General features: G+C 33.0%; 1 protein-coding gene and 1 pseudogene across 1 annotated transcript; one reads left to right on the top strand and one right to left on the bottom strand.

Annotated features, from left to right (window-relative positions):
• The first annotated feature begins 253 nt into the window (after positions 1-253).
• On the top strand, positions 254-4804 carry LOC112592323 (annotated as a pseudogene).
• An 882-nt stretch (positions 4805-5686) lies between these two features.
• Positions 5687-7329, bottom strand: LOC112592322. The gene is made up of 2 exons (XM_025336341.1): positions 5789-7329; positions 5687-5724 (listed from the first exon to the last, which is right to left on the bottom strand). Exons 1-2 carry the CDS (start codon positions 7272-7274, stop codon positions 5687-5689), a joined length of 1524 nt encoding a protein of 507 aa, XP_025192126.1. The 5' UTR covers positions 7275-7329.
• Positions 7330-12490: the final 5161 nt, after the last annotated feature.

The raw sequence follows: 12490 nt of genomic DNA, 5'->3' as shown, positions 1-12490 counted from the left end.
TAATAAAGAGGCCACTTTCCCACCACCGGCCAATTGTCAAAACCTTCGTCGTATTTTTCTATACAATTTAGCTATCAAAAACATTTGGCTTTCATACATAACATACTACATAATAAGTAAATATTAACATTTTAAATACCAGCTAGATATCTCATTCAATTATTACTATTTGAAGCACGGCCAAATTTAATAGCAATACGTAACTGAACGAAGTATACTATTAATTGCATGCACACCCTTAAAAAAAACTGAAATGGCGCCCCTGACCGTCGCTGTCACCGATGGCGGCGGGGCGAAAGCCTGCGAAGTACCGGATAATGGCAGGCGAAGCGGGACCCGATAGCCGGACCAAAAGGGCCTAAGACGGCGCCCCCACAGGATCGTCGAACGCCCTCCGTACTAAGACCCTCCTAGTCGGGAGCGAGGGACGGGATACCCTGTGGGACGAACTGAATGCCCGACCTCCTCGGAGTCGGGACGGACAGAAAATCTCGCGGGGCGAATTGGGTGCCCTCACTCCCTATGAACAAATTCTTGCCTAGACCGAGAGCTCGAACTAGAGGGGCCAGACCACCCGTCGAGCGAAGCACGTGCACGTATTCAGCCGGCTCGGGGCTTGATACAAGAGAGGCACCGGCAGAAACCGCCGTTATGGGAGTACCGCCTTAGTAGAAGGGGTTTGACTCGGGCGATAATCCGGCGGTCACTCATTATGGCGCCCGAGGTGAGGCGGCGCCCCGGCAGGACCCCCGGAGTCATCCGTGGCTACTGCCTGGAAGAGACAACCTCGCGGTTATACAAAGGGGCTGAGTGTCTCCGGGGCAACCCGGAAGAACTGGTCGACTCCGCAACACACGGAAAGATTTACATATTATTTAACACATCACACCAAAAATACATTTTTAACCACACCAGTGAAGTTAAAATATTCACTGACAGTCCTAAGTCTGTAAAAGTGGGAAGGGAAATGTGTGCGCAAACCAGTGGTTACACTAGAAATAATCTGTGCGCAAACGAGTTGTAAAAATGTGCGCAAATGAGTTGTAATTTTAGTAAATGTGCGCAAATCATGTGCACCCGAAAAATCGTGATGAAAATAATTAGGTCAAACATGCCGAAATGAGTGGAATGATGATAGAAATTAATAATATAGGCAATCGATTAGTTTTAAATTCAGGTAGTTTGATAGTAGATGTTGACAACAATATCTGTGAACAGTTCAATAGCTTAATTAATAAATTCATCGGAGAGAAAAGGATAAATTTATCACAACGCAATACTTATAAGTTTTAACACAAGAATTGAAGCAGTTGTTGTAGCATTCAACTCAATACAGTATTTACGAGCAATAAATAAGCATATTACAAAGAAAAGTCCAGGTATAACAAAATGTGAATTTTAATTTGTGACTTTATGTCTTCAAAACAATTTTATTTATGTTATAGGTATATTTAGAAAAGCGTTTTTAAAAAATGTCCAGAAAAAAACGAAACAATAACATTAGAAGACGTGAATTATTTCCTCTTAAATCTAGGAAAATATTTTCTAAATCAGGTCCTGATGAACATTATGGCATCGCTGAAGAGTTGCCACCTGATGATTTATCATTGGAAGATTTAGAAATCACAAATAATGATTTTATTAATAAATTAAAGATACAGATATAGGTAATTTTATAAAAGTACAAATTTTCCAACTTTTTTCTATTTTTTAGTTTGAATTTAATTTTTAAAATTTCAGTTTATCTGGAAAACGAGACAAGAAATCAAGCAAGATCTCAATTTTTACATTCCGAAAGGTGAAAACGAATAACAGCATCGAATGTGGGTAAAATATGTAAAATGAGGTCTTCCACATCCTGTAAGAAAATAGTTCATAGCCTGTTATACGGAAATTTAAATAATAAACTTAAAGCTGTTGAGTATGGACGTGTTATGGAACCTGTAGCTAAAGAAAAGTACAACTTGATTTTCGGTTCATATATAAAGCCCGTTGGTCTGTGTGTGGATAGTGATATTCCTTACTTAGCGGCAAGCTCTGGTAACACAATATGATTTTAATAAAAATAGTGCTAATTGTACTTTAACAGGAGTATTTAAATTTGTATTTTTTCATTTCATTTAGATGGCCTTATTGAAGATGACGAAATAGTAGAAATTAAATGTCCATATTCCGCCAAATACTACTTAGATATATTTGAAGTTATTAGTGACGGAAAAGTAATACACTAATTATTAATATACTCGTAATCTTTATATTTTATTTTTTTTATCTTTTCATAGATTAATTACTGTACTTTGGATGAGAATAAGGAAAAAGTTCTACATAAAAAAACCACGATTACTATTTTCAAATTCAAACACAGCTTCACGTAACAAAAAGAACGTTGTATCATTTTTTTATTTTTACCGAAAATTGGTATTACAATGTACATGTTAAATACTGTAAACAATTTTGGGAAAAGAACATTAAACCTCCATTAAATATGTAAGTATATCCAAGCCCGGATTAAGGGGGGGGGGCCAAGGGGGGCACGGTCCCGGGGCCCATTGATTTTGAGGGCCCATCTTTATTTGTAAAATATATGTTTTTAATACATTTAAAATAGTTATAAAGAATTTTTATACTTTTTTTTGTTCTTAATTTTATATCACGAAAAATTACTAAATGATAATAAATATTAAAATTATATTCTAATAATTGATAACGTATATATGGTAATAATTGATATTAGGCATTTTTGATCTATTCGCATAAGGTACCCATATAATTTATATATGATAAGACGTTTTATTGTCCAGTCCATGTTTTTATTATCTAAATATGGAGGCAATATAATTAATCTAACTCTAAAAATAGAATTTTGTGAAGTCCAAAAGAGTATTAAGAATTGTATTTCTACATATAAAAATGATGTTGACTCTTCACTTGAAAATGAAATTATTCAATTTCAAACATTTTTACATTTAAGTAAAGTAACATTTGATGAAAGTGATGCATTTAGTTTATTAAAATGGTTCTACGAAAAATCATTGCAGGAAGTATTCCCAAATATTTTAATTTCTCTTAGGTTATACTTAACTATCCCAGTGGCCAATTGTTCAGCCGAAAGAGCATTTTCCAAATTAACAAGAATAAAAAATAAATATAGAACAAGCCAGACTCAGGAAAATTTAACATCTTTAATGGTATTGTACTCTGAAAATGATATTTTGAAATTGATTGATTTTAATGAAACGATTCAAAAATTCGCTAAAGAAAAAGCAAGGAAAAAAATTTAAGCTATTATTCTAAAACAAAACAGTGTTTTCTATATTATGTATATAATATTTTAATGTATGTATAATAAATTATTACAAAACATTATTTTTTTTTTTTGTACAAGAATTAATAATAATATGAGTATACAGTCTTTAAAATGTAGTGTTAAAATTTTTTGAAGGTAAAGTTGAAAGGGGGCCCACTAAGTGTATGGTGTCCTGGGGCCCAATCCAACCTTAATCCGGGGCTGAGTATATCAACTGTTAAATTAATTAGTTAAAGAATTAATGTCTAATTAATGTAATGGTCTTATTATAGATTTTATTACGATTGTTTGTTGACAGAATTGATAAATCCCCAATTTATTTGGAAAAAGATTATTAATAAGCGACATTAAAAACTCAGAAAGAATCACAAAAGAGCAAAAAGATCAACAACTCAATGTAAAAAAAAAGAAGAAAATTAATTAAGGCTAAAGTTTAAAGTTAATTAAACATTTAATTATTTTAAATATTGTCTTTTTGTTTAATAATAATTGGGAAAATGAGGATGTTTTTTTTACATAACAATAATCATTTAACTATATGAATCCCTATTCTATTCTTTATTAGTAAAACTTTAGTAAACTTTATTTTATTTAACATTTTGTTGTGTAAGAGATTGCATGCTTCATGTAATAGTATGTAAAAATATGTAAGTAAACTGGACTTAAATAATGAAATGGTAGTGATTTTTGCGCTAGTAGTGAGCGTGCCACGTGTTAGTAGGTAGGTACGTAAAATCGTGAAAAATACGCGGTCAACGATATTTACGTAACTATTGACTGCATTGATGCTAAACGTTCTAAACGACGGTCTGTGAAATAATAATGTACCTCTCCCGCAAGTCGCAACTACTACGCGCGGACTCTACTGTCACGTAGACAATGGGCGTGGCTACGGCTTGTCGAGACGGCGGCGATACGGCTCAGAACGCCATCTATTGAGCGTTGTATACGTTTCACTTTCGGTGTAGCGTCCTCTTAGACGTTCTACCCAGTGTTGTGCCATAACTAAATTTATCTAGATAGGTTATCTAGATAAAAACTTAATATCTTTATCTTATCTAGATAAGAAATAAAATTGACATCTAAATTTCATCCAGATAAAATTTAGAGCCATCTAGATAAATTATCTAGATAACTCACAAAGTCCGTAACTAATTACTAATAAGTAATACCTAACTATTCTACAATATTATAATTTTCAATATAAAATAAACAACTAGGTAAATAAGAAATTTAATTTGTATTACTAAATTTGGTTCTAAAATAGTTTTACATAGCATTTATTATTAATTATGAAAATTAATGACGATTTATTACGTATAGGTATATACATGGGAGATGGAATTTATTTATAATTTTATAATACGGTCCATGATATGGTCAATACGGAAAATCTCAAACCCGTATTACGAATGCCGATAGAACTTGGTTATTTGTCGCAGGCCGATCAAGGCAGCTGCGCGGTGGTACCAATCGGAGATTGCGGATGGCTTATAAATATATAAATAATAAAATACAGAAATAAATGTCGATAAGAAAATACAATATTATAATATCTAATAATACGCTGTACAAAAATTGATCGTTCCCTATCGATTACCACAAATTCTATATTTATTTATAAATTATGTCCATTGATCGTGTAATCGCTAATCATGTGCTATAAATAATTATTATAATATTATTACCAGACCCCGATTATACAAATTAGCATGGGTGCATAATATTGTACAACAAAAAAAATAACTGATATGAGACATTTTTCCCGTACCGTACGCAGTGCACACTCGTCCTCAACTTGATCACTTGTTAACCTGTTTTCATAGTTTTTATAATTTTGTCTATGTTAATTTTATTGGTGAAGTATTTATAATTTGTAATGGATCGTTTTTAAGTAAATCATTACCTAAAACCAAAAGAGTTCGTTTACTTGATCCGATAACTAGTACAGACGTTTCGCCAACGTCGACAGAAAATGTACCGCAAAATTTAAAATTTTCAATATTTATTTATTGAATTTAACAAACTGGTGTCGATCAATGCTGATAAAATAATAGCATCTTGTGTTAACTGTCATAAAAACATATATGCGTCAACCAAGTCGAGTGGCAACTTGTTAAGTCATATTAAAGTAAGTTTTTTAAACAAATTTCTTTTAAATCTAAACATTATGGTTAATTCCTTATTACTGTAGGGCAGAGGACTTGTAGCTCTAAAAAATCACCTAATATGTACTTAAATATACAAAATATGCATTGAAAATATGCACTTAAATATAAAAAATATGCACTTTAAAATGAATATTTTTGAATAAAAAATAAGAATTTTTCTGTAGGTAGTTATTATTTTAATCAATACATTTTATTTACAACATTTTATTTATCTGGATACTTCTTCAGAACTTTCAACTTCTTCAACTATTAAAAAACAATTACCAAAATATATTAGTTTCAAATATTTAAAATTAACACTAATTTTTACCTTGGTTGTTGCATTGAACAATGAGATGCTTTTTCAAATTTTCAAACTGGAAACTTTTTCTATTGTCAGCTAACAGCACTTTAAATATTGAAAAAGAACGTTCAACATCAACGGAATTTATAGGAGCATATTTAAAATATGCTAAATCGCCAAGGCTCAAGTTTTCAGATATTCTAACCATTGAAGTTTCTTCTCCAGATAAGATTTTTGAAATTTGAACTAATGTTTGGTAACCTTTATTTTTCTCTAAAACATCATTCATCTTTTCTTGAATCATTTTCCCCACTGTACCGGGTACTAGATTCAATTTAAAAAAAACGTCTTCAATTAATTTTATGGCATCTGACAGTGGTATATTTTTTGCTTCAAGATTTGTCATTACGTCGGGAATAAATCCAAAATTAGATTTTATAAACACTAAATTTGCAGCTAGACTAGGGTCAGAAAAATATTTTTGTGCATTTTTTATAGAAATTGCCTCTTCTTTATCCAAAGAATTAACAATTGATTTCAAAGTTTCGTGGTGATCACAATAATAACATGCGGCTTTAACCCACGTTCCCCACCTTGTAATTATAGGTTCCGGAGGAAGTGAAAGATCAGGTGCTGTACTTTTAAATATAATTACACGAGAAGGCGCTTTCAAAAAAATTTTTTTTACATTAGAAATTATTTTATCTACTTTTGAATAGTGTCCACGAATTTTTTCTGCTATGCGATGAAGCCCATGAACAATACACGTTACATGGATAACTTTAGGATAAAAAATTTTAATTGCATTTCCACTTTTTACCATATAAGGAGCCGCATCACTTAAATATAACAAGACGTCGTTATGTCGCACTCCCTCGGGCCACAAAATATGCATCGAGTCGTCAAATAATTTTGCAATAGTCGAGTTATTAACTTTAGGCAGTACTTCAGAGTTTAATAAAAATGTTTTTCCTGGAGTATCCGTTTCGAGAGTACCGATAATGACGTTTGCGACAAAGCGTCCTAAAGAGTCAGTTGTCTCATCGATGGACACCCAGATTTTTTTGTCAATAACAGCATTCCTAATTTTAATTAATGTTTCATCGTAAATTTCATCTACGTAGCCTTTTCGTAATGTTGTCACGGCTGGAATTATTTTGCCAGTATATTTTACTAAAAATGATTTAAAAGATTCATTATTTAATTTATTTAACGGTATATTGGCCGATAACATCGCGGAACACAAATCTTTATTGAAGCACGATTTTTTAGTATCAGTTAGAAAATGCTGTTGAGCTTTTTTTATATTTACATTTTTTTCTCTCTGGGCAACTAATTTCATATGTTTTCCTGTAGTCAAATGTTGTGTGACATTAAACCTTTTAGCACTTCCACACTTGATATCACAAATTTTACAATAAAGTATTTTACCGTCTGTTGAGAACACTTCAGGACCGAATTCAGACACATAATTGTTTAATTGTGAAGATAAAGACACTTTAACTTTAGGCATTTTGTATAATAAATAGTAAATAGAACGCGTTTGGACGTATGGTCGATGGTCAACCGTTGAGAAACACAGCGATTACTGAAATATGAATATGTCCGACGTCGGCGATAGGCGTCCCCGTGGCCCGTATCGATATTTTGTGCGTTGAACAATATTATCTTACTGTCTATAAATAAAATTAATAACCCAACAATCAATCTAATCGGCACTCTCGAGATGTGTTTCTAGGAAAAACACGCGTCTGTGTAAAATCAGTAACCATATTAATATTATGATCAAAATTTAAAATTATTTTAAATCCAACGTTATTTTGGTTGTATAAATAAATAAATAAAAACGTTGACAAAAAATATTGATAAAATGAAAAATTACTTAAAATATGCATCTAAAAATATTTTTTTTTTTTTTTTTTTTTATTTAGAAATACGCCTCAACTGCCAGGGTTATTGGCGTTTAAGATATACATGTTACAGTTTAATTATAATTTACTTAATGATACTAGAGCGTAAAGAAGAAAACAAAACAAAAAATAAAAAAGTATATAAGATAATTAATATGATACAAATAAATATATAATATATGGATTGTATGTGGTATGTTAGAATTTGTGTTATATTTTTTGCAGAAGGTTTGTTTCTTTGAGAAGTTCTAGGAGTGAAGATGTTCTTTCCGAGTTTGGTGCTAGTATTTCACAAAGGTTGTTGGGGAGCATGAGTTTGTCTCTGGCATCTTTTGTGAGGAGGCATTCTGTTAGAAGGTGTTTGACAGTAGTCACGGTGTTGCATGAGGTGCATATAGGTTGTTCCTTTTTGCTCATTAGATGTTCATGAGTGTAAAGTGTATGGCCAATTCGTAATCTATTGAGTACGATTTGATGTCTGCGCGGGAGTGATGTGTCGGGCAACCAAGGGAGGGTGGATGATTTTATTTCTCTTAGCTTGTTGTTTCGTACTGATCTCCATTCTTGAAGGCAGGTTTGGTCAAGTTTAGTGTTTATAAGGAGTTTTGTATCTATATGTGTAGTTATATTCCAGAACTCAGTTGGTTCTTTCGTTGCCCTTTTGGCTATTTCGTCTGCAATTTCGTTACCAGGTATGTTGTTGTGTCCAGGTACCCATAGAAATCTGATGTCTTTTTTGGATAAGAATATAATGTTTGATATTAGGTTGCCTATTGGGTTGTTTTTTTGTGGATTTGCTAAGTTTGTGAGGGCGCTGAGAGAGTCTGTGTATATGGTTGAAGATTGGATATCCGAGGAGGTAGCTAATTCTGTGGCTTTTAAAAGAGCTAGATATTCTGCTGTATAGATTGAGTTGTATGATGGGATTTGAAATGATTTTTGGGAGTTTGACTGGATTATTGCGATTGCAGTTCCTTCCTTGTTTTTGGACGCGTCAATATATATTTCTTGATGAGGTGGAAGACTGTTTTTTAGATCGAAGAAGTTTGATTTGTAAATGTAGGAATCGGTTTCTTTTTTTTTGTGTGCAGTTAGGTTGAAATAGATGAGAAGATTTGAGATAATCCATGGTGGTTGTTCAGAGACTGGTGGATTAAGTTGGTTTGTAAAAGTAATATTGAGGTCTGAGGCATAGGTGGCTGTACGAGTGCCAAGATTGTTTATATCGTTATTTTGGAATTGGTTGATTGAGTTTCTTAATATTGTGCTGATGGGTTTTTTTGTTGCTATTAATGTTTTTGAAGTGTATTCCAATGTATGTTTTATTCTCCTTTTTTCGAGTGATTTAGAGCCTGTGATGTTTATGATGCTGAGAACTGGGCTGCTTTTGAAAGCACCAATTGACAATCTTAAGGCTGTATTGTGAATAGGATCTAAAGTTTTGATTGTAACAGCAGATGCTCCTGCATATAGTATTGAGCCATATTCTAGTGCTGAGAGGATTATTGAGTTGTGTATTATTTGTAATGTTTTGCTTTCTGCACCCCATTCAAGGTTACTTAGTGTTTTTATTATATTGAGTTTAGTTTTTGCTTCATTTTTTATGTTGTTTATGTGGGTTCGCCATGTTAGTTTTGAATCCAAGGTTAAGCCTAGTATTTTTATGTTGAATACTCGAGGAATGTTCGTGTTTTCCATTTTAAGAGATGGGTTGTAGGGGATGTTTTTCTTTGAGAAAATAATGAATTGTGATTTGGTTGGAGAGAAAGTGAAACCTGAAGTTTTACTCCATTGTAGTAGGTAGTTTATACAATTTTGTATCTGCTGAATTAATGTTGGTAGATTATTGCCCCTGCAAAATATGTTACTATCATCTGCGTACATTGTGATTTTGTTTGGGGGTTTTATGATAGATGGGAGGTCATTGATAGCCAACAGAAAAAGAGTTGAGCTTAGAGGAGAACCTTGAGGACTGCCGTTATGAAGAATGAATGGGGAAGATAGTATACCATTATTAGATACTTGTATTGTTCTATTTGAGAGGAAATTTATGATGAAGTTAATTATGTTACCCTTAAGATTCAACTGTACCATATATTTAATAAGACGGTGGCGCCATATAGTGTCGAAAGCTTTTTGTAAGTCGAGGCTGAGTAATACCAAATATTGATTTTGATTGAAAGTTTCTTTAATTTCATTTTCAATAATTGCTAATGAGTCCAAAGTAGAATTATTTTTGCGGAAACCATGTTGAAGATTGGATAATAGATTGTTAGATTCTAGGTACCACATTAGTCTTGAGTTAATAATTTTTTCTAGTAGTTTTGTCATGGAACATATAATGGATATAGGACGGTAACTAGATACGTGGTTTTTAGGTTTGTTGGGTTTATGGATCGGTTTGATTATAGCGGTTAGCCATGTTGTTGGGTATTGGTTTTCCATCCAAATATGATTAAAGATCTTGAGTAGGTAGAGTTTTCCGTTTTTTGGAAGATTGAGAAGAAAAATCGTAGGTATATTGTCTATTCCGCAAGCATTGCTTTTCTTGGAACTGAGGGCTGTTTCCATTTCTTGGATAGTGAGAGGACTATTAATATGAGTATTATCGTGATTTTGACAGAGATTGATGGGTACTATTTCTTGAGCGCATTTGTATCTTTGAAAATCAAGGGGATAGCTTTCAGTACTACTAGCTTTTGAAAAGAAGGAGCCAAGTTCGTTTGCGATTTCTGACGGTTCTGAGTATATTGTGTCATTTTCGTTTTTGAGGATTTGTATATTGTCGTATTTGTTAATGCATTTAAAAGCCTTAATTTTATTCCATATTTGTTTTGGGTTTGCTTTAGAATTGATTGAACTTGTATAAGCGCGCCAACTCGTTGTTTTGCTGTCTTTAATTGTACGTCTGGCTTGGGCTCTGCGTTTTTTGAATTCTATGAAATCATCTTGGGATTTAGTGCGTTTAAATTTGTTGAAGGCCGTCTTTTTTGATTTGATAGATTCATTACAATGAGAGTTCCACCAAGGAACTGGGGGCTTTCTACCTGAGAATATAGTTTGTCCTATTGTTAAGTTGGCTATTTCTAGAATAGCATTTGTGAAATTTTGTGTAACTTCATTTAAATTGTTAATTTTTGGTTTTTCAAATTCAGATGAATCTATTTTTTGTTCTAAGAGGGATGTGAATAGATTCCAGTCAGCAGTGTTTAGTTTCCATTTTGGTTTGCCTACTTGAATGTCTTCTGTATTTCTGTACGTTAATTTCGTGATTATGGGCAAATGGTCGCTTCCATATGGATGAGATAATGTGTCCCATGTAAGGTGAGGAGCAAAAGAAAGTGTTGTGAATGTTAAGTCAATAGCTGATTGCGTACCGGATGCTGTGCCAAAATGAGTTGGATTACCGTTGTTCAGTGTAATTAGGTTTTCAGAATCTATGACCGATTCGATTATTTTCCCTCTAGTGTTTGTAGTAATGCAGCCCCATAATTTGTTGTGACTATTGAAGTCACCTAGGAGAATGAACGGCGGGGGAAGTTGTTGAATGATGTTTTTTAAGTCTGCTTCGGTGAAGGGTGATTGGTTAGGAAGGTAAAGGTTGCAAATTGTAATCTTTTGTTTGAGTTGAACAGAAATGGTTACGGATTCAAGTGGAGTATTTATTAGTATTTCTTCGGAAGAATATGAGTCTTTTATGAATGTTGAGATACCTCCGCTAGCTCTGATTGCGTTAGTTCTTATTTTGGTATAATTTGTATATCCTTTTAGTGTGTTTTTTTTATAGTTTGTAAAATTTGTTTCTTGTAGACAAATGATTTCAGGACAGTATTTGTTTATTATAATTTGTAAATCACTGATTCTTTTGTAGAAGCCATTTAGGTTCCATTGTAGTATGTTATATTTTGTATTATTGTGCTGCATTGTAGGTTTTATTTTTATAATGTTAGATTTACGGTCTTGTGAAGGATTGATATGTGTCATTGTTTAATGTATTAAATATGAATTAAGCTTCTGATTCGTTAGAATCATAGGGTTCTGCGTTTAACGTTTTTGTGAAACGGGTTAATCTGTTTTTGATGCTACCATTTTGTAGGGTTGGTTTGATAGACATAATAATGTCCAATAAATCTTCTTTAGATATACTATATTCGTTATAAATTGTAGGTGGTTCGAAGTGGCCTTGATTATTTTCAAAAATGTGTTTAAAGGTAATAAAGTCGATTTTAAAATTGTTTTGATCTGTGAAGAGTTTTTTTGCTGGTTCTAGATATTCATCGATATTTTTTAAAAATGTTGTTAGTGCTGCTGATTTTGATTTTTTGTTCTTTTTCTTTTTTTTTTCGATGATATTGTTTTGAGGGGTCATTGGGTTTTGTGGAGCAGGCATCACGTTTGAGTTTCCATTCGGTTCTAATGGAGATGGAGGTGGAGAGTGAGTTAGAAATGAGTCAGGTAGAGATCTTTTATTGCTTGTTGGTTGATCAATATCCATTAGGATAACGTCAGAGTTTGGAATCGCATTTAAATTTTGAAGTGTTGATTTTGATGTGATCGATGATGTTGGTGGAAGATTTGATGGCAATGTAGGCTCAGAAGCGATATTGGGTGTTTCAAGTGGAGATGTGTCGGTGTTCGATGTGGAGGTAGGTACTATAGGGGTATTATATGTATTTGACGAAGCGTCTAATTTAGACTGTGTGTTTGCAATGGGTTGATCGTTGTTTACCTGTGACATTATGTTGTGTGAATTAATCTGGTTAGAGCAATGTGACGCAATGTGACCTTGGGCCTTACACAAGTAGCAGGTTAGGGAGTC

The sequence above is a fragment of the Melanaphis sacchari genome, unplaced genomic scaffold (genome assembly GCF_002803265.2).
Source record: "Melanaphis sacchari strain LSU unplaced genomic scaffold, SCAv2.0 Contig1691_pilon_pilon, whole genome shotgun sequence".
Taxonomy (NCBI): domain Eukaryota; kingdom Metazoa; phylum Arthropoda; class Insecta; order Hemiptera; family Aphididae; genus Melanaphis; species Melanaphis sacchari.
The sequence above is the reverse complement of the archived record's forward strand: the minus strand, read 5'-3'. Positions and strand labels throughout refer to the sequence as shown.

Bases quoted from the DNA above. Each gene is read 5' to 3' on its own strand.
- LOC112592322 (XM_025336341.1), bottom strand. From the start codon at position 7,274: ATGCCTAAAGTTAAAGTGTCTTTATCTTCACAATTAAACAATTATGTG. The intron at 5,725-5,788 runs GTAAAAATTAGT...GTTTTTTAATAG, and splicing joins TGTTCAATGCAACAACCAAG to TTGAAGAAGTTGAAAGTTCT.